The 26,290-nt window shown below is 41.9% G+C and overlaps 1 protein-coding gene across 2 annotated transcripts in view; it reads left to right on the top strand.

Annotated features, from left to right (window-relative positions):
* Positions 1-26,066, top strand: part of unc5cb (unc-5 netrin receptor Cb) — a 111,962-nt gene extending 85,896 nt beyond the window's left edge. The window contains exons 6-17 of one of the 2 annotated variants that reach the window (XM_086134293.1): positions 99-266; positions 993-1,157; positions 5,513-5,569; positions 8,256-8,447; positions 9,047-9,409; positions 11,914-12,001; positions 12,129-12,300; positions 13,466-13,699; positions 13,790-13,939; positions 14,435-14,599; positions 15,365-15,543; positions 25,138-26,066. In XM_086134293.1, the coding sequence (XP_085990419.1) occupies positions 99-266; positions 993-1,157; positions 5,513-5,569; positions 8,256-8,447; positions 9,047-9,409; positions 11,914-12,001; positions 12,129-12,300; positions 13,466-13,699; positions 13,790-13,939; positions 14,435-14,599; positions 15,365-15,543; positions 25,138-25,297 (2,093 nt within the window). In that variant the 3' untranslated portion in view covers positions 25,298-26,066. The remainder of the gene's footprint in view (positions 1-98; positions 267-992; positions 1,158-5,512; positions 5,570-8,255; positions 8,448-9,046; positions 9,410-11,913; positions 12,002-12,128; positions 12,301-13,465; positions 13,700-13,789; positions 13,940-14,434; positions 14,600-15,364; positions 15,544-25,137) is intronic. The other variant, XM_086134294.1, reaches the window with a different exon arrangement.
* The last annotated feature ends 224 nt before the right edge of the window (positions 26,067-26,290 follow it).

The following is a 26,290-nucleotide window of genomic DNA, read 5'->3' as shown; positions in this document are numbered from 1 at the left end:
ATCCTGTTTGAAGCGCCTCACTGTGTTTGAATGTTGACATACCTGTACCATTGTGTGAAGCAATCTGCTCATTGTGTATGTTTCTCGCCTAACCCTAGTAAATGGTGGCTGGTCAACATGGACCGAGTGGTCGGTGTGCAACAGCCGCTGTGGGCGGGGCTACCAGAAACGCACACGCAGCTGCACCAATCCTGCGCCACTCAACGGCGGCGCCATCTGCGACGGACAAGGCATCCAGAAGCTGCCGTGCAATCCTCTCTGTCCAGGTTAGTCATGTACTCATTAAAAATGCGTGTTATATTCGTTGGAGTTACTTAAGGTTGCAAAGGGGTAGAATATTGCCGGGTGAATTTCCGGAAAGTTTCTGGTAAATTTCCATGGGAACTTAAGCAGTTGAAGTGTACTGTAAAACCGAACATAACTGAGTCAAACGAAACTCTGCTAACTTAATGCTAACACATCATACGAAACACCATAGACAGGCTGACAAAAGTAGCATCGATATTGTGGCAGTTATAAACCTTTAAACGATGGGTATTTGAACACAAACGGTGCAGCAACACGTATAGACAGACGCATGTGTGACTTAGTACATATGCGAGGAGTGCACAGTATTTTGTGACGTGCGTTCTTCGAGACCGCACACCTGGAAGTGTTTTCGCATGTATGGGAATGTTTAGTTAAAATTGGCCATTAATTTGAGTCTCGAAAAAAGAATATAAACATTTTGAAAACAAATTATTGGTGTTTCCATCCATCTCAAATGGGAAAGTTGATTTGATACGCGCAATTTTAGTTCTGAATGAACAAATTATAAGTCATGGCATGACTTTATGAATCCCTTTGATTCCCATGGAAAGTTCCCAACTTTGAAAATTCACAGAATTTTGCAACCCTAGCATTTTCACGTCGGCATAATTCACCCCATGCCCATTTTCACTCACGCATTGGGTCGTGCCATCGCCTCAAGTGTGCTGTCTGTTGTGTGGTAGTGGATGGCCTGTGGACAGAGTGGAGTAAGTGGTCCACCTGTGGGACCGAGTGCACCCACTGGAGGAGGAGGGAATGCGGCGCGCCGGCACCCAAAAATGGGGGCAAGGACTGTGAGGGCATGGTACTGCAGTCCAAGAACTGCACGGACGGCCTGTGCATGCAGAGTAAGTATCTCCAGCCACAGTGTCAGCGTCGGCCCATTCGCTCGTCACCATCTCCTTCGCCGAAATCACGCCCGCATTCTGTTTCATTTCACTTAAAACACTAGCAGCAATCGACTTCCAGCTTTGTGCTTTGTCTCGCTCTCTGCAACATGTGACTTGATCCCGTGCACAAGCGGTGATTATTTTTCTTTGCCGTTCTTCTTCAAATTTGATGGTTCTTCCAAAAAAAAAACTCAAAACTTTATTGATAGCAATCCCTGATTTGAATTCTATGTGGCGCCCAAGCGGTGTATCTTCTTCAATGTGTGACTTGATGCCTGATGTGAGTCAAATCAACATTTCGGTCATGACCATTTTTTTTCCTTCTTCTTCAAACTTACCAATTGTTTCACAGAACTAAAAATCTTCTTGTTCAGTTCTATCAGAGCGAGACTGATCCCATTGAAGTCTGCGTAGGTTTAGAAACAGGCACATGCGGATTACACTGTGCTGTATGAGATTGTTTTTATTTTTCTTTCAATGGAAATTATATGGCAATCACTCAACAGTCAGTGTTGATTGCTATTTTTTATTTAAAAAATAAAATAAAAATTGTGGAACGAAACCCGGGACCGCAACATGGCATGAGTTTGACCTGGCGGTTCCTTGTCTCTGAAAGGGAGCAATTATTGCTCGTAATGGCTCGCTCTCGCCTTCACAATCATTTCAAAGTTCACAAACAGCTCCGGGAGTTGAAAGCCTTTTCATAAATGCCGTTTTTATTCTCCCCCCCCCCCCCCCCCCTATCGGTTTTGTTTTGTTAGGTGGGTGTGTGTGGGGAAAAAAAAAACAAGATAGTTTGTTGTGATGCACTCAGAAGTGTTTCCTGGGGCGGTGGGTTGTTTAGAGCTTTTCTGTCTTTTATTTGAACAAAAGCCAAGCGCTTCCCAAACATGCTGCCAACTCTCCTGCGAAATACGATGATTTACACTTGTTTGTTTTCATAAGTCAAAGCCCACCTTATGTCTACTTATGCACCTAAAGACTTCTAAACACCTGTACAGGAATTACCATAGTTCCTCAAATAGTGACCGCCCCTTTAATAGATGCTGCGTCCCAATTAGTCACCTGATATAAACATCACATTGATATAAACATTCACTCCATGAACTGCTTCATCTTTTTTCATGATCATGACAGATACTTTCCACGACCTACCGTGACATACAGTATACAAAACTCAGTAGACATATTTTGTTCAAGTGTGACACTGCTAAACTTGTCCGCCTTCCAATGTGTTGGTATTTATCTCCCTCAAAATCAACGTGACACGCCGTGAATCACTGCCTAGTCGTTATTGTCTACTTAAAAGCGGTGCTGATATTAAATCCATCCAAAAGCTGTCTTTTAATTTCCGCTGTTAAGGTGGCACTGAGTCGAAATACTAAATACATTGAGAACCACTTAAAAATATTAGCGTGAGCAACTGTTAACATTTTTCGAGAAAAGTATAATTACTTTCATCTTATTACGCCGACCTCAGTCTTCGTGCAGAGCATTGGTCCACATTGGTATGGTTGGATGAAAAGAAAGCCATGATGGTATGGATTTTAATTTTTTTTTTTAGGAGAAGCTAAGAGGGTGAAGCCGCTCATGCCAATGCTAATGACCGTTTCCACTCACACTGAGATGTCGGAGCCATTACGTGAAAACTCGCATTAAGGCAATGGGAGTCGGAGTGCGCAATCTGAACTCACCCCTGGAGCGCTGATTCACTCCCTACAGTGATGTATGCTGGCAGGTTTTCGGAAGCCACTATATGTTGCTGATCCTATTTTCTGTCTTTGGATCTCATTTTAACGCTTTTGTGGCAATCTTGCGCGAAAACACGGTAGAGAATTTGATAAAGAACGTGTGAGGGCTCTCGACCAAGAATTAATGTAATTACGCATTTAAGGCTGTATTTACACTGCAGTGCAATGGGGCCAATTCTGATTTGATGCCTTTGTATATCTTTTTTCTGCTCTTCAATTTTCTCTGTTTGCTGCAGCGTATAGTAACAGCAGTATTTGGAGTATTTGGTCGCCGTAAATATAAATCATCAAAATGACCAAAAATAAACGGTTGTAATGTGAATTCATATACAGTATATAAAAAAAGTTTACGCAGCCAATCCAAGTGCCAGATTTTTGTGAAGTATAATAAAAAAATCTAACCAAGATACAGTATGAATCATTTGAATTTGTTTTCAGTGACCTGTAACCTGGGAAAAAAAAAGATTCGTGAGGAGACCTAAAGATGAACTGAGTTAATTGGTTGCACAAGTGTGCACACCCTCTTATAACTGGGGATATCCATTCGTCAGTCATGTTCAGAATTAACCAAGCACAGACCTTCCACTATTTTTAAATAACCTCTTATTAACCACAAATTTGATTCAGCTTAGTAATATTTTTCTGATCTGAATTTAATTGAACTACCAAAATAAAATGTTGCCCTCTACATTCTGCTTTATTGATATGCGTCGATGTTTAAAATATACACGAGTGCCACTTGAACCATGCAATGTGAATGCACCCTCAGAAGCTTACATCTCCGACGCAGCTTTCACAGGTCAGCGAGTCAGACCGTCTGGCATCCATCTTTTGCTCTCTCTGTTTTCCGCTCTCGTGCGCCCCATAGTTGCTTTCCCAGGGCTCTTTTTCAGACGCAACATTTTGCTGACATTGACTTGGCGAGCGAACGCCCTCAAGGTCAAATGCTTCACTCTTATCAAATACCAGAGAGTGGACAGTCACTGTTGTACTGTGGATTCCCGTGACAATATTTCTCATTTGATTTTGATAGTCTCGAGATGATCCATTAAGAAAAACAAATAATACGCTTATATGTATTCACTCCTGCAGTGCCCCTAAACCACCAGCAGGGTACTCCATCATTCGGAAAAATGTCCATTCCCTTTTCATTGCGTATCAGTCAGGCACTTCAAAGGGTGAGTCGATGTGAACGTGAGTTTCGATGCTTGTTTGTCAGCTGTAATTGGCTAGTGACCAGTTCAGGGTGTACCCCACTTCTCTTACCAAAAGATAGCCTGGGTAGGCTGGCCTCCACGTTTGCTGATTGCACCAACAAGTGGTCCTCATCTATCACCTCATTGATTTTGCTGCTGGCCACTCGTCTTCCTGTGGCTCTCTGCCTCGCCAATAGAGACAACATTGTTTGTCTAGTTGTTTATGGAAGGCCCCTGTGAGAGCGAATATTATGTGTCGTCGTGCACTATGCGTGGCAGGAAGCCCTCCTCTTCTATCTCTGCTTGCATCGGCTAAGAAATCTTTATTGTGTATTGGTAAAGCGGACATAACGACTCCTGGACTTGTCTCTTCTGCTGGATTTGTCTCCAATACTTTTTCTTCTTCATCTTTCAAGCTGACTACTTTCCCGTGTTTCCTAACATCATTATTTTTCAGACTCACTTTGGCTGGATTTGCACAAATGTGTTGTGTGAATTCCTGTGGGATGGAGACGGAGCCCTGCAGTGAATATCAAAAATCATGTAACTGAAAAACCCCACATAAAGGTGTATAATTATCTATAGATGGCAGCAAAGCACTACTCTTGTACAAATCTATGGTCTGACCAAATGAAGCTCCTCCCTTAGTGAAGCATAAGTGCTTGGCACCAAGATATCACCAGCTGTGTCAAAACAATAATAAATATGAGACGTGACCAGTCTCGGCACAAAAATTGCGAATAGGTTAGTTAAGTTCCCTTCGATGCTAAGCTAACTGCTCTGCAACATCTACAAGCTGCGACCGGCTAGCTTGCGCGGCTAAAAAAAATATCCTGAGGTTACCACAGTCATATTGGGTATGTGTCCAAAAAAAAAAAAAAAAATCAAATAGAGGTATTAAATCGGAACTGAGCACTTGGACCTGCCGTATAAATCCAGCCTTGATTTCCGCTGCTGTGACACACAGCAGACTTTTTGCTTCTGTTGAATACTGATGACAGTACGCCGTTCCCCTCACCTGCCTGGCTGCCTGCTTCAGCACGAACGGCGCCACTCTTGTTGAGCTTCTAAACCGGCTTGATGGATGGCGTCTCTCTCTCTCTCACCCGAACCCTGCGTTCCCTCAGTCGCTCCTCATCGGTCTCCATGCCGGAGAAGGGAGGGACCAAATCAAGAAGGATGGCTTCCCCCGTGTCATTTTTCCTACTCATGACTTTGTTGCTGTCTCATTTGTTGCGTTTGTTTTTCTGTTGGCTTAAATTTGATTTTCATCATCCCTCTCTCCCGCCATGTTCCAACTCTACCCCCCCCCCACCCCACCCCACCCCGTGACTCTCCCGTCCATTCCCTCCCTCTCTTCCTCAAGGTTCCTTATATCAGAAGTCAGCTGAGGCTAAAGGGAAGCTTGATTTGGGAAATACATGTGAGTTGCTTATTTACTTTCATTTGTTGTTTATCATTTCCATGTCTTGTCTTTTCACACTCTTTTCTCCATACTTCTCAGTACCAAAGCTTAAGGCCCTTCACATCACCGTCTAATGAATTGGAGGCCTTTCGTTTAAAAAAATAAATAATCTTATCTATCTATCTGGTAGCTGCTGCTGTTTTGGTTAGCACCGAGTTCAAATGGACTCAGCAATCGTGTCAATGTATTAGGATAATTCCGACCAGGCTATTTTTTTTGTGATGGTGAAAGGTTGCCGTCTATTTGAGGGAGCCCTTTACCAGTTTCTATCAGAACAGCGTTATCAGGCACGTCCTGTTTTATTTATTAGGGTGTGGGGGGCTATTTAAACATAGGCCAAAATAGATCAGTGCGGCCATCAGACCCACAACGGACATGAATCATAAAGCCAATTGCAGCGAAATTATGTTCCTGCGTGTAGATCAATAAAACCGCTTACAGCATTTTCACGCCGACAATCGGCAACCCAATAAAAACCGACCCGAGTGCCGACCCTTCGCTTGGCGAAGGCAGCTGTTTGATTGTGTTTTTCCAAATGATGTCCTTTACGCGGGAGAAAAGTCAATATCTAATTGTGCTTTGCAGCACATTCACGCTCATATTCATACTTGGACTATGACTTGTTTAAATGAGGCTTATCGTGGAAAATTGACTGGATCTCTGCAGGCCTGCTCACCCATCAAGTGGGAAGCCGCATGACCCAATAAATCTTTAGTGAGATGCTCATTTCTGAAAACGTCAGTGAGCAAACCGGTCTTAAATTTGCCATGTTGTGACATCTCAATGAGACTAATTTACATAATTTCATCCTCTAATATCAACGTATTGTTATTTTGTCACCGCCCAGTGGCCTGTCTTTACGTTGTTGCTTCCCAACAAGCACGGCAAGCTGGATGTCAATTCTCACGTCTGCATCGTTGTAGTAATAATAATCATAATCATAACAATAATCCCTTTTCATTTCCACCCCTTGTGCTTTTTCCGAGCGCTGACAATGGCTCATGTTCAAAGGGATGTTTTCATCTAAGTGATACATTTTAATGCGTACACTTAGCAGGTTGCCGCCTTTATCATCAAAGTACGGACGGAAGATTGTTCCACGGTGGGTGGGGGGAGATTTTGGAGAAAGGGGGGTGGGGGGGGGGGTCTGCACGTTTAATAACCGCAGGGAAGTTGGAGAAGTGAAATTAGATTCTCCCGCTTTCATCACTCGGCTCCCCGCTCGGCTGTCGTTTCCCGTCTGTGGCAACGGAAGGATTAGGATGGGGATGACGATGTTATCCTGACACTTCAGACTTCAGAAATCCTGCATTTTTCCACCTGACTTAATTGTGGATTTTAGTCATTGTCGTGTTGGTTCTGCGACGGTGGTCATGCTGGATTTCACGCCCCCCCCCCCCCCCCCCCCTTCATCATCCTTTTGTGCTGGAATACAGTTTGGCAGAGACAGTGTGCAGTCTGTGGACTTTTATGGCATTTGCTGCCATCTACTGGCTAATGTGCAAGCATCTTAAACAAATGTATGCTATGGCCAAAACTGATTGGGAGCATCCCCCCCCCCCCCCCCGCCCCATATTTCTTTCTGTTCGCTTATTAAATGAAAATGATGGCAGGATAAATAAATGTTATATCATCAAGGAAAAAAAAGCACTCGCACACTGGAAATGGTTGCAACTAATCGTCGTATTACGTCCAGTATACTGGACATAATGAGGATGTCGCATTCATTTATTTATTTCCGTGACGTCGTCACTTCCGATTTTGTGACGTCATACTTCGCAGAGGAGGAGGTGGCAAAGTAATTTTAGAGTGAAAAGAATACGATTTTTGGGTAGTATTTTAAGCTCCATTGGAAAAAAAAAAAGCCAGAAATTTGAAGAAGTGTAAAACACACCTCACGTCTCCAAATAACGGTAGCTCACGGAAGAGCCTGAACCCCTCAAGATCCTGTTGCGAACCCTTTTTCTGGCCGTCTTTAGTCCTCTCCTCCTTCACAGTAACAGTGGTGGTGATGATGAATCCACATTGCCGAACTGCAGCCGACTTCACATCCAAACAAGAGTGAAACCGCGCCAGGCTACTAACTATTTGGTTGCTTAGCAATCAGTGACCCTCGTCCACCTTGCCCCTTCCCCTGCAGTGAACGCTGTGCGAAACAAGAGTGATGTGAAAGCGCCGTGATGCGCCACAAAGCTTTCATATCATCGCCTTTCTCTTGAATTACACAATAGCAGCCTGCAAAATGAAGGCAAGAACAGAATATTTGGTGTTCATTTTTCCGTGCTTTATTAATATCCGGCCTCAATACTAACCGGGATATTAGTTTGTTTTATTGGCTTAATGTATTGACAAATGACGGCCCAAGCAGTACGAAGGCCCTCTTGGAGTCGCTGTGTTTTCTTTTTCTTTTGCCTTTTTGGAAAGCGGAAAATGTCGTTCCGGACACCATGTTCACCGATCGACATAAAATTGGATGGACTTGACTTTCATAACAGGAAGCACAAAAATGAATTTTCCAGAATACGCCAAAATGGGAAGCGGGTATCCAAGGCAGATGGATGACGCTAAACTGTGATATCCATCGCCAACAAAAGTGTGTGGCGCATGGAGTCTACATCTTCCCTCTTTTTGTTCCCTTCTGCAGTGGCCCCCAGCACGGACGACGTGGCCCTCTACGTGGGCATCGTCATCGCCGTGATCATGTGCCTGATCATCTCCGTGGTCGTGGCGCTCTTCATCTACCGGAAGAACCACCGCGACTTCGACTCGGACATCTTGGACTCCTCCGCCCTCAACGGAGGCTTCCAGCCTGTCAGCATCAAGACGACGCGTAAAGGTTCGGCTCGCCGCGACTCGCATTTCTGTTTGCCTCCCAGGCGTTATATCAGACGCCCGCTCGCTCACCCGTCTGTCCATACATTTTAGTCATTAAAATACTTCTGAATGTTCAACTTTCGGAGCCATTTTTTTTTTTCCTCAAGGAAATGTTCAAGATGAGCTAACAGTTTGCCAACCTTTGAATGTAAAAAGTACCTGTCGGTGTGCCATCAACTACACTGAAAAGCGACTTGTTGAAGAGTCATCTGTTCATTTGCGCACATCTCATCTTGAAGCGAGCAAGAACGAGTGGCAGAGCAGCATGTCCTCAGCCCAGACGAGAAACATTCATCCTGTACCTGCCGGCTAAACGCAGCCTTAGCGCTGCCATCTGGCACTCATGAATCCCAGCTGTGCCTTCAGCTCCTCAGACTGAGTAATGTTGCGTTGTGGCAGACTTGACTTCCCTAATGAGTAAAAAGCGGGCGAGCGAAAGCAGGCGGGCGCGGCAGTCCCGCTGATTGAGGCCACCGCTTCATTTCCTCGAGGTCATTTGGATTTTTTTTTTTTGTCACCCAAACAAACATCTCATGGTCTCTTTTTCGCTTCTCACCCCAGCCGATCTTCTTACGGCACCCCCTGACCTGACCTCGGCGGCCGCCATGTACCGAGGCCCCGTCTACGCCCTGCACGACGTGGCCGACAAAATCCCCATGACCAACTCGCCCCTGCTGGACCCTCTGCCCAACCTCAAGATCAAAGTGTACAATTCCTCCGGCCTGGTGACGCCGCAGGACGACCTGGGAGGCGAGTTCTCCTCTAAGCTGTCGCCCAAGCCGCCGCACTGCCTGCTGGACAGCGGCGAAGGCACGATCGGGCGTCGCACGCAGACGCAAACGCTGCTGCGATCCAGGGACCCTTCCTGTACCGCGGTGGGATCCTTCAGCTCGCAAGGGGGCCACCTCATTGTCCCAAATTCAGGTACAGTAGACAATTACAAGGAGCTGATGCTTTGTTTGGATTAGATTCGATTTGGTTAGACAGACCTACATGTCTGTCCATCAATATTCGCCCTGCCGACTGTTTACCAAGCATAAACATGATGTCTTGTATCATTTCGACCACGATAACCTTTCAAATGACTCGCTGTGGCGTACGTAAGCGATCCGCGCGACTCTCCGCGATTGCACTCGTGACGCTGAGTGAGAGCAGAGGTGCGCAACGTGTGCGGAGGATCAGAGCGTCTCGCTGGCAGACAGCTTTTTCCGTGCGCTCGCATGTCCTCGTTTCAAACGCGAGCCCTCGTCTGTTTTTTTTTCCCCCCGGCAACGCTGACAGCCGCAGACAAACGAGCTGCGACATTAAAGGCGACGACGTCTCCTCCGGTTTCTCAAAGTTCTCAGCTCTTCATTTTGATTGCTACCAAATTGTTCTCAGCTGTGCTTTGGAAAAGCCACCTCGTCGTGTTACACAAACACAAGGGAAGGAGAACGTGAGAATATTTCATCTGTTCACGTGCCAAAGTCAAAGCTCCTCAAACTGAGGTCCCCGTTCCCTCTGGCGGTCCATGAGTTGTGGCTTGAGGGTCCATAGAATAATTTCTTGCTTCACTATGTTGTATCATTTTAAAAAGTGCATACTGTACCTACTATGGGGACCCCACTTGGAGAACGACTGCCCTCAACACATCAACAAACAGATCAAATACAAGATACTACCGATTATTCCATCAATTAATATCGTAATCAGATTTTTTTGAAAAATCATTATGAATCACATATAACATTTACAGTGCAGGTATTATTATTATTTTTGTCTACTTTTGGTTACCGTCTTCACATTGTACAGTCGTATCTGTGACTTTGAGTGTGTACAGATATGGTGAGTGACGTGGGCGCCAGCGGATGACAGTGGAGACTTGGCTGGCTGTGCATGGTGCTTAATATTGGAATGTTCCGACTTTATTTTTGTAACTCTACAACTCTTTATGTCGACCAAAAAAACATCCTGCTGCTGGTAACGATTACTATGCCTTTGTTGATAAAATATGACTTTATTCTCAAAACATGACTTTTTTTTTCTCCAATGTTCACATAAAATTAATGTTTTTCCTTGAAAATTAATCACAATACTCCAGGTGTTTTCCAACAGCAGTCCTCTTGTCTTTAATGCGAAAAGCAATTACTTCTGTTTTTTCATTTAATTGAAGGAAATGTGACGACATCCTGTTGTTAATTTTCTCTAGACAGTGACACACGACGTTAACTGAACTGCTGTCAAATACAGCGGTGTGTCATCTGCATAAACCTGATAGCCAGCATTGGCATTCTGAAACATTTGACCCAAAGCTAACAAACACAGACTTCAAAAAATAAAATAAAAATAGAAAGTGCTCAATTCCTGTGGTATTTAGGGGCACGTGTGGTAGCTAGCTTTAATTAGCATTGGGATGATCAGAGGGGTCTTTGGAAAAAAAAAAAAATCTTCCCCGTAAGGAGTCCCGGGACCCAAAACGTTGGAGAACTCTTAATGAAATATCGTTAAGGGAGTTGTTGGGGGTGAACTGTGAGGAAGAAAATTGTCTTTTAAAAGTTTGCTGCAATGAGGTCCCCATGGCCGACTTGTGATTACTTTGCCGGCCAAGACGAGAAGCCGAGTTGTCACCTTTTTTTGTTGTTGTTGAAAAGTTCACTTCAAGGACAAGGAGAAATCAATGCGCTATCCGACACTGGGGTGCGTGTGTGTGTGCGCGTGTGTGTTTGTGTGCCCATGAGGGAATCCTTTCAAAGACCTTTCTGACAAGGCATCATAGGAAATCGATGGGAGATGGAAAAATGTAAATCACGCCATGAGCAGCAATATGAGAATCCCATGACGAGGGAAGAGCTCATTGATTTTCGAATGAAATGTCCCATTCCTCCCATACACCTATATGAAGTGAAGTACATATTTATTTTTTTTTAACATCAAAGCTTTCTTTTCCATTTACCTCACATTATTATTGATGTGTGGTTCTGCCATTTTCTTCATCTTTCCAAATATTTTATTTTCCCAAATTTGAGGAATTAAGACTGGACTTCCCATGTCAAACTGTCATCACTAGACTTTTATGACAAAGTACACTCACTTGTTCGCTGTTCACAAATTCACTCCATGTGGAAGTTTTGACAGAAAAAAATGTGAGGTCTTTTTCATAAAGCTAAAGATGCCACGAGAGCGCACCAAAGCCCTGGTGCATGGGAAAGTAGTAATTGGTGTCAAGGAAGTATAATGTGGTGATACATCTCAAGGAGGAGGAGCTAAGTTTAGCCTGGGTTGTTAGTGGAAGTTATAGAGTTTTTAGGATCACAGTTTGTCCAATATCGACAGGCTCGTCATCTGATTTTGACACAAGCGGACATCTCGTGAACATACCTGGCTGGGAAACTGCTTTTACTTTTGAAATTAATGCATAATATTTCATTTTGTGTGTTTATACATTCCAGGTGTGAGTCTTCTCATCCCGGCAGGAGCCATCCCGCAGGGTCGAGTGTATGAAATGTATGTGACCGTCCAGAGGAAAGAAACCTTGAGGTAGGAAACCTTTGCACGGGAGGTCAGATACACATAAACAAAGCGTTTTGTTATTATTATTATTTTCTGGGGAAGCAGACCATGAATGTTGAACATCCTTGTCTCCCTTTTGCCGCCCGCCTTTCAGGCCCTCAGTGGAAGACGGGCAAGCGGTTTTGAGCCCCGTGGTGAGCTGCGGTCCGCCGGGAGCCCTTTTGACGCGGCCCCTGGTACTCACCATGCACCATTGCGCCGTCTCGGACGGCCAACAGGACTGGTTGATCCAGCTCAAGAGCCAATCGCCGCAGAGCATTTGGGAGGTACTGATTCATGGCATTTCCATTCGTTTCGATGGGGGGTGATAAACAAGGGCTCGCCGCGGATGTTTTAGCACTGCCGATACAACCACATATACCGAATGCGCGGCGTTTCCCGTTGACTAGATTGCTTCTGTCAGCTCGCCATTGAACCGTGTCTCGTACGATGCTCAAGTCTCGGCGCATTTGCCAGCGCAGCCACTGCTGTGTGAGTTTATGGGGGGGAGGTGTCAGCACGCCTCTGACACAGATGAATTACCTGGAGCGAACCAGGATTCTTGAAGGAAGTCATAAGCATTGATCAAATCTCGGACCTGTCGGAAATGCGGATGCGAGCCCAATGCGGCGCCAACGTCCTGACTTTATGAGCTCTTTTTCTTCCCGTTGAGGGTTGAGGCACCGTGAAATATTGCTCAAATTAATAGTGTCTGTCAAAAAAAATGCGGCTGTCAAACGGACTCCGCAGTAGACGCAATTTGCAAATCTGTATCATACGCTGAGATTTCATATCAATTTATGAAGAAATATTTTCGATAGTTTGAACCGATTTGTTTCCTTTAAATTTGCTTTTTATGATCATTTTCTTTGATTGTGTGTTTTTATCTGTAGTTTTTTTTTTTTTTTGCCGCTGGTGAATGTACAGCACCGCGAAGAAAATAGCATCACAGCTTTCACTGTGCTGATGATTTAGTCATACAGCAAAGGAAGATTTGAATCTTAGTGTTTTTATTTGACTGTTCCGCCAGCTCAAATGAACGATCGCGGTTCACGTCCCAGAGCAGCCGAATGATCGCCGCTAATGCGCCGCTTAAACGGCCCCGACTCACAAACCCAATGCTTCAATTTCTATTCCGTCTCCGGTAATAGTCTGATTAATGTCGCACTGCTGTTCGGACGGATTATACGGAGAGTGTGGAAAGATCAAGGAAAAGAAACGGAAATGGGCACTTTCTTTTTCAAAGAGACGGTCTGAGTCAGGTTTAACTATCTTCTGGCTTTTATCGACGTCAATCCTGAACATTGTGCTGCTATCTCGCTCAGCGAAAAAAACCCAAACAAAAAATAACAACCGGGCCAAGATTTGACTTTTTCAGATGAAATCACACCGTTCGTTCCATATGCGACTTTCTCCCCTTCACGAGACTCAGACGTGTCATCTCCTTGTCAGGACGTGGTGGTGGTGGGCGAGGAGAACTTCACCACGCCGTGCTACATCCAGATGGACGACGAGGCGTGTCACATCCTTACCGAGACTCTTGGCACGTACTGCCTGGTGGGCCAATCGCTCAGCGCGGCCACCAACAAGCGCCTCAAGCTGGCCATCTTCGGGCCGCTCACGTGCGCCGCCGCCGAGTACCACATTCGTGTCTACTGCCTGGACGACACACAGGACGCGCTCAAGGTTGTGTGCGCGTTGCGCGTTTTTGTTTTTTCCACACCGTGTTGCCTTTTTGTTTTTCGCTGAGTTTGTATGTTTTTTGCGGAATTTCAGGAAGTCCTCCAAATGGAGAAACAAATGGGCGGGAAGTTGCTAGACGAACCAAAGACGCTCAACTTCAGCGACAGCACACACAATCTGAGACTTTCAATCCATGACGTCCCTCACACACTGTGGAAGAGCAAGCTGCTGGCCAAGTATCAGGTGAAAAAAAAAAAAAAGAAAAGTTGTTAGCATTTATTTTCTTAGGGCTTGCTCAAAGGGCTTTATTAGGGTTTATATTTTTTTCCCCCCATGAATTGAGGGAGTGAATAAGGTATGAAAACTCATTTTGACAAGTGGATGTTCTTAGTTTGGTGGTTTCAAGCACGCCAACCCACAACAAACTCAGTAGCGCCCTCTGGAAATTTGTAAAGAGTTATTCCAATGATCAGGAAATTGGGTGGACGTGTCAGTCATAACCGAATGTATGAAAAAGTCTCAAATTAAACAGCAAGTCGGCCATTTTGTGCAAATTCCAGGGCTCGTAGTTGACCGCACAAGGACATTTGTCCAAATGATCCCCAATGAAAGCTTGGAACCGACAAATGTGGGGGGATGCTAATTTGCCAAGCTCTTTTGCCTACTTCGTAGCATCAAATTTTAATAATCCTTTCCAGGATTCTAGGAAAGGTAAAGAGTGTTTGTTTGTTTTTGCAGGAGCTCTGTTTCCAGCAAGTGTGGGATGGCTCCCAGAGGAACCTCCAGTGCTGCTTCACTCTGGAGCGCTTCTCCACCGCCACCGTGGACCTGACCTGCAAGATTTGCGTGCGGCAAGTGGAGGGGGAAGGTCAGATCTTTCAGCTGGACACCACATTATCAGAGGTGGGCAATGCGGAAAAAATGTGGAAATAGTATCGAAAAATAATACACAATGCCGGCGTCGGGTGGACTCATCAGGCGTTCAGAATCATAAGGCCTTTCAGGAGACCGCAAAAATGACATTTTGGGTCAACAATTAACATTGCATTGTCAACTGTCAATGAATGTGTGTCTGTGCATGAACTGTATGTATGTATGCATAGATTTTTATTTTATTTTTTTAATGCTATTTCTGCGTGGGAGGCGAGAATCATGATTATATTGCCTCACAAAGTCCCTCTTGGCACAAGAATACAGTATGAAGTATGGAGGAGCAATTGTGTGCTTTTGTGCTTCTTTAATGACATGAGTTGACATGATATCCCAGAGAGGGCTGCATTCCTTTTCTTCTCTTCTGGAGACTGTCGAGCAGCACTTAAGCTCCCCTCTGCGTGCTATAAGTCCAAATCACTTTGCCTCAGTCAGTAAACGGAAGGCAATGAAACGTCTGATTTTTCAGCTTTTTAATAGACGTCGGCGTTTTGATTTTTGGCTGGATTTACACCGTAAGTGACACAATTCAGGTTGTGTTGAAATAGCCTTTGCTGAAAGCCTTTTTTTTGGGCCATCTATTCCATTTCCCAAGACATGTCAAAATTCCACAAGCTGGCTTTAAAGCTATGTGTTTTTTTTTTTTTTTTGATACTCCCAAGTGTGTGACAAGACACTCCAACAGCTCAAAGACACTTTATTGGCATTCCATGTGGCATTCCATGTTGTGCCTCGCAGGATTCGCAAAGCATCGACACGTCACTGCTGGACCCGGCCAGCAACATCACCACGCTGGTGGGACCCAACGCCTTTCGCATCCCCGTCTCCATCCGCCAGAAGCTGTGCGGCAGCCTGGATGCGCCGCAGACCCGCGGCAACGACTGGAGGATGCTGGCCCACAAACTCAACCTCGACAGGTGTGGGTACAGTATTGGAGGGGGGAAAAAATTAAAGGTCTTTATCTTGATTGATACTGAATGATTAATGAACATGATGATGATTTGATTTTCAAAACATTATCTGTAATAGTAGTAGTAGTAACAGGTAAACACTTATCTTCTAAAACTTGAAATGTAACATAACAAAGCGAGGGCGGCCCGGTGGCCGACTGGTTAGCGCGGAGGTACAGGGTTCACTTCAAGCTCCTGTGTGGACTTTGCATATTCTCTTGATTTGTAATATTAGTGACAGGTTAAAAAAAAAATTCTTACTATACATGGTCATCTTTAAAAAAAAAAAAAGGCTTACTAAACATGGTCATTTTTTTTCTCAGAAAAATGCATTACTATACGTGATCGTTTTTAGCCCGAAAAACACAACCATGAATAGAAAGGCGTTTTTAGCCCAAAAAAACGACCATGGATAGTAAGACGTTTTTGGCCCGAAAGAAACGACCATGTGTAGAAAGGCGTTTTTAGCCCGAAACAAACAACCATGTATAGGAAGGCGTTTTTAGCCCGAAAAAAAACAACCATGGATTGGAAGGCATTTTCAGCCCGAAAAAAACAACCATGTATAGTAAGGCGTTTTTAGCCCGAAAAACACAACCATGTATAGGAAGGCGTTTTTAGCCCAAAAAAACGACCATGGATAGTAAGACGTTTTTGGCCCGAAAGAAACGACCATGTGTAGAAAGGCGTTTTTAGCCCGAAACAAACAACCATGTATAGGAAGGCGTTTTTAGCCCGAAAAAAAACAACCATGGATTGGAAGGCATTTTTAGCCGAAAAAAACGGCAATGTATAGTAAGGCGTTTTTAGTCGAAAAAAATGACCGAAATAAAACGACCATGTATAGTAAGGCGTTTTTAGCCGAAAAAAACGACCATGTATAGTAAGGCGTTTTTAGCCGAAAAAAATCGACAATGTACTGTATAGTAAGGCGTTTTTAGCCGAAAAAAACGACCACGTATAGTAAGGCGTTTTTAGCCCAAAAAAAGCGACCATGTATAGGAAGGCGTTTTTAGCCCGAAAAAACCCCGCCATGTATAGTAAGGCGTTTTTAGCCCGAAAAAACGACCATGTACAGTAAGGCGTTTTGAGCCCAAAAAAACGACCATGCATAGTGAGGCATTTTTAGCCCGAAAAAAAACGAAATAGTATAGTAAGGCGTTTTTAGGCCGAAAAAAACGACATAGTATAGTAAGGCGTTTTTGGCCCGAAAAAAACGACATAGTATAGTAAGGCGTTTTTGAGCCGAAAAAAACGACATAGTATAGTAAGGCGTTTTTGGCCCGAAAAAAACGACACAGGATAGTAAGGCGTTTTTGGCCCGAAAAAAAACGACATAGTATAGTAAGGCGTTTTAGCTGAAAAAAACCACATAGTATAGTAAGCCGTTTTTAGCCCGAAAAAAACGACATAGTATAGTAAGGCGTTTTTGAACCGAAAAAACGACAGTATTGTAAGGCGTTTTTGAGCCGAAAAAAAAAGACATAGTATAGTAAGGCGTTTTTAGCCCGAAAAAAACGACAAAGTAGAGTAAGGCGTTTTTGAGCCGAAAAAAACGACATAGTATAGTAAGGCGTTTTTGGCCCGAAAAAAACGACACAGGATAGTAAGGCGTTTTTGGCCCGAAAAAAAACGACATAGTATAGTAAGGCGTTTTAGCTGAAAAAAACGACATAGTATAGTAAGCCGTTTTTAGCCCGAAAAAAACGACATAGTATATTAAGGCGTTTTTGAACCGAAAAAACGACAGTATTGTAAGGCGTTTTTGAGCCGAAAAAAAAGACATAGTATAGTAAGGCGTTTTTAAGCCGAAAAAAAACACATAGTATAGTAAGGCGTTTTTAGGCCGAAAAAAATGGCATAATATAGTAAGGCGTTTTTGAACCGAAATAAACGACATAGTATAGTAAGGCGTTTTTGAGCTGAAAAAAACGACATAGTATAGTAAGGCGTTTTTAGGCTGAAAAAAACGACATAGTATAGTAAGGCGTTTTTGGCCCGAAAAAAACGACATAGTATAGTAAGGCGTTTTTGGCCCGAAAAAAACGACATAGTATAGTAAGGCGTTTTAAGCCGAAAAAAACGACTTAGTATAGTAAGGCGTTTTTAGCTGAAAAAAACGACATAGTATAGTAAGGCGTTTTTAGGCCGAAAAAAACGACATAAGGCGTTTTTGAGCCGAAAAAAACGACATAGTATAGGCGTTTTTGGCCCGAAAAAAACGACATAGTATAGTAAGGCGTTTTTGAACCGAAAAAACGACAGTATTGTAAGGCGTTTTTGAGCTGAAAAAAACGACATAGTATAGTAAGGCATTTTTAGCCCGAAATAAACGACATAGTACAGTAAGGTGTTTTTGGCCCGAAAAAAAAAAACATGTATATTAAGGCGTTTTCAGCTGAAAAAAAACAACGTAACGTAATGTTTAGCCGAAAGAAACGACCATGATTAATCAAAAAACAACTCCACTGTTCTATGTTGTGCTTTGGCTCAGTGGTAGAGTGATGGAGTGCCACACCAAAGGTTGACTGTTCGATCCCTGGTTGTTGCAACAACGTCTACTCTTTAACCACCATATACAACTTATTTGAGGAAAAACACAAAACAACCCAAAGGTTCATTGCGGTGAATTAGCTCAGTGGTAGAAAGCTGAAGTCCCAAATCCAGCGGTCGGTTGTTCGATTTCCAGTGTTTGCAACAAGGTCACATCTTTAACCACCATTTGCAGCTTTATTGAAGAAAACACAAAACAAACTAGAAGTTATGTGGTGGTGTGGCTCAGGGGTAGAGAAACCATGTCTCTAACTATCGGTTGGGTGTTCAATCCCCAGAGGTTGCAACCATATCCATTCTTTCCTTGACCAACATGATAAGTAAGGCTTATTGAAGTCGTTTTTTTGTATCGTAAGGCGTTTTTCGCCGAAAAAAAACAACCATGTATAAAGGCGTTTTGGGACGAAATTTTTAGCAGAAAAAAAACGACCATGTGTAGTAAGGCGTTTTTAGCCCGAAAAAAACGACATAGTATAGTAAGGCGTTTTTGGCCCGAAAAAAACGACCATGTATAGTAAGGCGTTTTTAGCTGAAAAAAACAACAATGTAACGTTTAGCCGAAAGAAACGACCATGATTAATAAAAAACACTACTCCACTGTTCTTTGTGGGGCTTTGGCTCAGTGGTAGAGTGATGGAGTGCCACAACAGAGGTTGAGTGTTCGATCCCTGGTTGTTGCAACAACGTCTACTCTTTAACCACCATATACAACTTATTTGAGGAAAAACACAAAACAACCCAAAGGTTCATTGAGGTGAATTAGCTCAGTGGTAGAAAGCTGAAGTCCAAAATCCAGTGGTCAGGTGTTCGATTCCCAGTGTTTGCAACAAGGTCACATCTTTCTTTAAACATCTTTAAAAAAGCTTTATTGAAGAAAACACAAAACAAAGTAGAAGTTATGTGGCTCAGGGGGTAGAGAAGCCATCTCCCAAACTAGCGGTTGGGTGTTCAATCCCCAGAGGTTGCAACCATATCCATTGTTTCCTTGACCAACATGAAAATTAAGCCTTATTGAAGTCGTTTTTTTGTATCGTAAGGCGTTTTTTGCCGAAAAAAAACAACCATGTATAAAGGCATTTTTGGATGAAATTTTTAGCCCCAAAAAACGACCATGTATAGTCAGGCAATTTTAGCCGAAAAAAAAAGACCATGTATAGTAAGGCGTTTTTAGCCGAAAAAAACGACCATGTATAGTAAGGTGTTTTTGGCACGAAAAAAACGACATAGTATAGTAAGGCGTTTTTGAGCCGAAAAAAAAACGTCATAGTGTAGTACGGCGTTTTTGAGCCGAAAAAAACGACATAGTATAGTAAGGCGTTTTTGGCCCGGAAAAAACGACATAGTATAGTAAGGCGTTTTTGAGCCGAAAAAAACGACATAGTAATATAGTAAGGCGTTTTTGGCCCGAAAAAAAACGACATAGTATATATAGTAAGGCGTTTTTAGCCGAAAAAAACGACATAGTATAGCGGTTTTAGGCCCGAAAAAAACGACATAGTATAGTAAGGCGTTTTTGGCCCGAAAAAAAACGACATAGTATAGTAAGGCGTTTTTAGCTGAAAAAAACGACATAGTATAGTAAGGTGTTTTTAGCCCGAAAAAAACGAAACAGTATAGTACGGCGTTTTTGAGCCGAAAAAAACGACATAGTATAGTAAGGCGTTTTTGGCCCGGAAAAAACGACATAGTATAGTAAGGCGTTTTTGAGCCGAAAAAAACGACATAGTAATATAGTAAGGCGTTTTTGGCCCGAAAAAAAACGACATAGTATATATAGTAAGGCGTTTTTAGCCGAAAAAAACGACATAGTATAGTAAGGCGTTTTTGGCCCGAAAAAAAACGACATAGTATAGTAAGGCGTTTTTAGCTGAAAAAAACGACATAGTATAGTAAGGTGTTTTTAGCCCGAAAAAAACGAAACAGTATAGTACGGCGTTTTTGAGCCGAAAAAAACGACATAGTATAGTAAGGCGTTTTTGGCCCGGAAAAAACGACATAGTATAGTAAGGCGTTTTTGAGCCGAAAAAAACGACATAGTAATATAGTAAGGCGTTTTTGGCCCGAAAAAAAACGACATAGTATATATAGTAAGGCGTTTTTAGCCGAAAAAAACGACATAGTATAGCGGTTTTAGGCCCGAAAAAAACGACATAGTATAGTAAGGCGTTTTTGGCCCGAAAAAAAACGACATAGTATAGTAAGGCGTTTTTAGCTGAAAAAAACGACATAGTATAGTAAGGCGTTTTTAGCCCGAAAAAAACGAAACAGTATAGTAAGGCGTTTTTGAGCCGAAAAAAACGACATAGTATAGTAAGGCGTTTTTGGCCCGAAAAAAAACAACATAGTATAGTAAGGCGTTTTTGGCCCGAAAAAAACGACAGTATAGTAAGGCGTTTTTAAGCCGAAAAAAACGACATAGTATAGTAAGGCGTTTTTGAGCCCAAAAAAAACGACAGTAATATAGTAAGGCGTTTTTGGCCCGAAAAAAACGACAGTATATATAGTAAGGCGTTTTTGAGCCGAAAAAAACGACAGTATAGTAAGGCGGTTTTAGGCCCGAAAAAAACGACATAGTATATATAGTAAGGCGTTTTTGGCCCGAAAAAAAACGACATAGTATAGTAAGGCGTTTTTGGTCCGAAAAAAACAACATAGTATAGTAAGGCGTTTTTGGCCCGAAAAAAACGACATAGTATAGTAAGGCGTTTTTAGCTGAAAAAAACGACATAGTATAGTAAGGCGTTTTTGAGCCGAAAAAAACGACATAGTATAGTAAGGCGTTTTTGGCCCGAAAAAAACGACATAGTATAGTAAGGCGTTTTTAGCTGAAAAAAACGACATAGTATAGTAAGGACTTTTTGAACCGAAAAAAATGACATAGTATAGTAAGGAGTTTTTGGCCCGAAAAAAAACGACATAGTATAGTAAGGCGTTTTTGGCCCGAAAAAAACGACATAGTATAGTAAGGCGTTTTTAGCCCGAAAAAAACGAAACAGTATAGTAAGGCGTTTTTGAGCCGAAAAAAACGAAACAGTATAGTAAGGCGTTTTTGAGCCGAAAAAAACGACATAGTATAGTAAGGCGTTTTTAGGCCCGAAAAAAACGACATAGTATAGTAAGGCGTTTTTGAGCCGAAAAAAACAACATAGTATAGTAAGGCGTTTTTAGCCCGAAAAAAACGAAACAGTATAGTAAGGCGTTTTTGAGCCGAAAAAAACGACATAGTATAGTAAGGCGTTTTTGAGCCGAAAAAAACAACATAGTATAGTAAGGCGTTTTTGGCCCGAAAAAAACAACATAGTATAGTAAGGCGTTTTTGAACCGAAAAAACGACAGTGTAGTAAGGCGTTTTTGAGCTGAAAAAAACGACATAGTATAATAAGGCGTTTTTGGCCCGAAAAAAACGACATAGTATAGTAAGGCGTTTTTGGCCCGAAAAAAACGACATAGTATAGTAAGGCGTTTTTAGCTGAAAAAAAACACATAGTATAGTAAGGCGTTTTTAAGCCGAAAAAAACGACATAGTATAGTAAGGCGTTTTTGAACCGAAATAAACGACATGGTATAGTAAGGCGTTTTTGAGCTGAAAAAAACGACATAGTATAGTATGGCGTTTTTGGCCCGAAAAAAACAACATAGTATAGTAAGGCGTTTTTGGACCGAAAAAAACGACATAGTATAGTAAGGCGTTTTTGAGCCGAAAAAAACGACATATATAGTAAGGCGTTTTTGGCCCCAAAAAAACGACATAGTATAGTAAGGACCTTTTGAACCGAAAAAATGACATAGTATAGTAAGGAGTTTTTGGCCCGAAAGAAACGACATAGTATAGTAAGGCGTTTTTGGGCCAAAAAAAACGACATAGTATAGTAAGGCGTTTTTAGGCCGAAAAAAACGACATAGTATAGTAAGGCGTTTTAGGCCCGAAAGAAACGACATAGTATAGTAAGGCGTTTTTAGGCCGAAAAAAACGACATAGTATAGTAAGGCGTTTTTAAGCCGAAAAAAACGACATAGTATAGTAAGGCGTTTTTGGCCCGAAAAAAACGACATAGTATAGTAAGGCGTTTTTGAGCCGAAAAAAACGACATAGTATAGTAAGGCGTTTTTGGGCCAAAAAAAACGACATAGTATAGTAAGGCGTTTTTGAGCTGAAAAAAACGACATAGTATAGTAAGGCGTTTTTGGCCCGAAAAAAACAACATAGTATATAGTAAGGCGTTTTTAGCCCGAAAAAAACGAAACAGTATAGTAAGGCGTTTTTGAGCCGAAAAAAACGAAACAGTATAGTAAGGCGTTTTTGAGCCGAAAAAAACGACATAGTATAGTAAGGCGTTTTTAGGCCCGAAAAAAACGACATAGTATAGTAAGGCGTTTTTGAGCCGAAAAAAACAACATAGTATAGTAAGGCGTTTTTGGCCCGAAAAAAACGACATAGTATAGTAAGGCGTTTTTGGCCCGAAAAAAACAACATAGTATAGTAAGGCGTTTTTGGCCCGAAAAAAACGACATAGTATAGTAAGGCGTTTTTAAGCCGAAAAAAACGACATCGTATAGTAAGGCGTTTTTGAGCCAAAAAAAACGACATAGTAATATAGTAAGGCGGTTTTAGGCCCGAAAAAAACGACATAGTATATATAGTAAGGCGTTTTTAGCCGAAAAAAACGACAGTATAGTAAGGCGGTTTTAGGCCCGAAAAAAACGACATAGTATATATAGTAAGGCGTTTTTGGCCCGAAAAAAACGACATAGTATAGTAAGGCGTTTTTGGCCCGAAAAAAACAACATAGTATAGTAAGGCGTTTTTAGCTGAAAAAAACGACATAGTATAGTAAGGCGTTTTTAGCTGAAAAAAACGACATAGTATAGTAAGGCGTTTTTGAGCCGAAGAAAACGACATAGTATAGTAAGGCGTTTTTGGCCCGAAAAAAACGACATAGTATAGTAAGGCGTTTTTGGCCCGAAAAAAACAACATAGTATAGTAAGGCGTTTTTAGCTGAAAAAAAACACATAGTATAGTAAGGCGTTTTTAAGCCGAAAAAAACGACATAGTATATATAGTAAGGCGTTTTTAGCCGAAAAAAACGACAGTATAGTAAGGCGTTTTTGGCCCGAAAAAAACGACATAGTATAGTAAGGCGGTTTTAGGCCCGAAAGAAACGACATAGTATAGTAAGGCGTTTTTAGGCCGAAAAAAACGACATAGTATAGTAAGGCGTTTTTAAGCCGAAAAAAACGACATAGTATAGTAAGGCGTTTTTGGACCGAAAAAAACGACATAGTATAGTAAGGCGTTTTTGAGCCGAAAAAAACGACATATATAGTAAGGCGTTTTTGGCCCCAAAAAAACGACAGTATAGTAAGGCGTTTTTGGCCCGAAAAAAACAACATAGTATATATAGTAAGGCGTTTTTGAACCGAAAAAACGACAGTGTAGTAAGGCGTTTTTGAGCTGAAAAAAACGACATAGTATAGTAAGGCGTTTTTGGCCCGAAAAAAACGACATAGTATAGTAAGGCGTTTTTAGCTGAAAAAAAACACATAGTATAGTAAGGCGTTTTTAAGCCGAAAAAAACGACATAGTATAGTAAGGCGTTTTTGAACCGAAATAAACGACATGGTATAGTAAGGCGTTTTTGAGCTGAAAAAAACGACATAGTATAGTATGGCGTTTTTGGCCCGAAAAAAACGACATAGTATAGTAAGGCGTTTTTGAGCCGAAAAAAACGACATATATAGTAAGGCGTTTTTGGCCCAAAAAAAACGACATAGTATAGTAAGGACTTTTTGAACCGAAAAAATGACATAGTATAGTAAGGAGTTTTTGGCCCGAAAGAAACGACATAGTACTGTAAGGCGTTTTTAGGCCGAAAAAAACGACATAGTATAGTAAGGTGTTTTTAGCCGAAAAAAACGACATAGTATAGTAAGGCGTTTTTGAGCCGAAAAAAACGACATAGTATATACGCTTACTATACATGGTCATTTATTTTGGCTAAAAACGCCTTACTATACTGTACAAGGTCGTTTTGTTCGGCTAAAAAAGCCTTACGAAACATGGTCGTTTTTTTCGGCTAAAAACGCCTTACTATACATGGTGGTTTTTTTCGGTCGATTTTTTCGGCTAAAAACGCCTTACTATACATGGTCGTTTTTTTCGGTCGTTTTGTTCGGCTAAAAAAGCCTTACGAAACATGGTCGTTTTTTTCGGCTAAAAACGCTTTACTATACATGGTCGTTTTGTTCGGCTAAAAACGCCTTACGAAACATGGTCGTTTTTTCGGTTAAAAATACCTTCTATACGTGGTCATCTTTTTAAAAAAGCCTTACAATACGGCACCTTAAAATAAACACCTTACTGTACATGGTCATCTTTAAAAAAATGCTTTACTACACATGGTCATTAAAAAATATATATATATTTTCGCATCAAAAAAAACCAAATCTGTTGCTCGTCTTTTTGACAAAAAAAAATACACTGAATCTCTGACTTTTTGAAGCGATCAAACTTGCATTCAGTATAAGTCTTTTGGGGTCAAAAATTACCTTTTATAGCACTGGACTTCAACTTTTGGTGCAAAAAGACTTACACTAAATGTAAGACATTTCGACCCAAAAGACTTTTTAGATCAAAAAAGTCAGCAAGCAAGTGATAATTCTCACACAAGCACACAAATAGACAATAATACAGTACACACACTCGTGTATTCCTTATCATGTGCCAAGAACAACTTGTTAAGATGAAAGCCTACTTTGAAACGCTAAGCCTAGTTTGACACCCTACTTTGAAACCGTAACTCTAGTTTGAAACAATATATTGAAACCCTAACTCTACTTTCAAACGAGTATTAGAGTTTTACAGTAGGGTTTAATACAAGCAAAGGGTTTGAAAGCCGACTTTGAAAAATACATCAAAACCCTAACCCGACTTAAAAAAACCCTAACCTTTTTGAAACCCTAACCCTAAACTCCAGAACCCCATGTGTTGTTTTGCATTGCATGCTCAGGTACCTGAACTACTTCGCTACCAAGTCCAGCCCAACGGGGGTCATCCTGGACCTGTGGGAGGCGCAGCACTTCCCCGACGGCAACCTGAGCCGCCTGGCCCAAGTCCTGGAAGAAATGGGTCGCCACGACAGCCTCCTCCCCGCCGCCAATGAGCACTGACATCATATCGGAAACAACGCCGCCGCCACCGCTCCTCCGCGCACCTTTGTCGTATTCATGGACCCCGTCACCATGGAAACAGCCTCGGGTTATTCACGAGAAACAATCCCAAGATGGATGTTGAAGAGAAGCGTCTTGGGAGGTCAGGTCTCCACGGCAACCCGGCAAACTGACTCATGTTCTGTGATAGTATAGTATTTAATATGAATAATGATAATCCCATTTATGCTTTTGTTTTTCTAAATGAGCGCCAATTCATTGGTTTTTGATGATTACTGTTTGCCGTCTTTCATCCAACCGTTTGGCTTGAAAAGGTTAAGAACAAGGATTTTTCCTCATGATTATTTGTACGTTGTGACAAAGGAGACCCAAAAGAGAGGTGGATGTCGTTTATGTGCCCCCCCCCAAAAAAATCTATTTTTCTAGGATCAGATGTAAACAGTACAGTTGATTTTTGCCAAATAATTGACACAAGATGAGTGAGGTTCACTTGAGGTGGGAATGCAATTGAAATGAATGATTGTCACATCAATATCAGTAATATTTTTTTTTTGTAAAGCCGTCTATGCAACCTTTTTTTCCCCTACATGAATTACATGTCCTTAATGGGGGTGGCCATTTTTTCTTTCTAATTTGTTGTGCGGCTTTATGATGCTAACGTGTGCGATTTTTCAAGTGAGGATCCTCAACAGGCGCTCCAGTCTCAACGTAATTGTATAAAGTGTAAGAAATGTGATTTTTAAAACTAATAAATTATATTTATATGCAACACTGACGACAAAAGACAGTGTGGCATTTTATTGTTTGTGTTGAACCACAGTCTTTCATTGCAATCCCAAGACCAGTGTTGACCAAACTTTTCTGAACAAAGATGATTTCTGGCAATTCAAATAATACTGCAGGCATTCAAAATATTATACAGGTAAAGTATACACGCACATCAATTTGAAAAACATATTGATGAACCTGAAAAAAAAGACAATTCAGGATATT

The sequence above is a fragment of the Hippocampus guttulatus genome, chromosome 17, assembly GCF_054856545.1.
Source record: "Hippocampus guttulatus isolate MCC_2025c chromosome 17, RoL_Hgut_1.0, whole genome shotgun sequence".
In the NCBI taxonomy this organism is placed as follows: domain Eukaryota; kingdom Metazoa; phylum Chordata; class Actinopteri; order Syngnathiformes; family Syngnathidae; genus Hippocampus; species Hippocampus guttulatus.
This window is presented reverse-complemented; position numbering and strand designations above follow the sequence as displayed.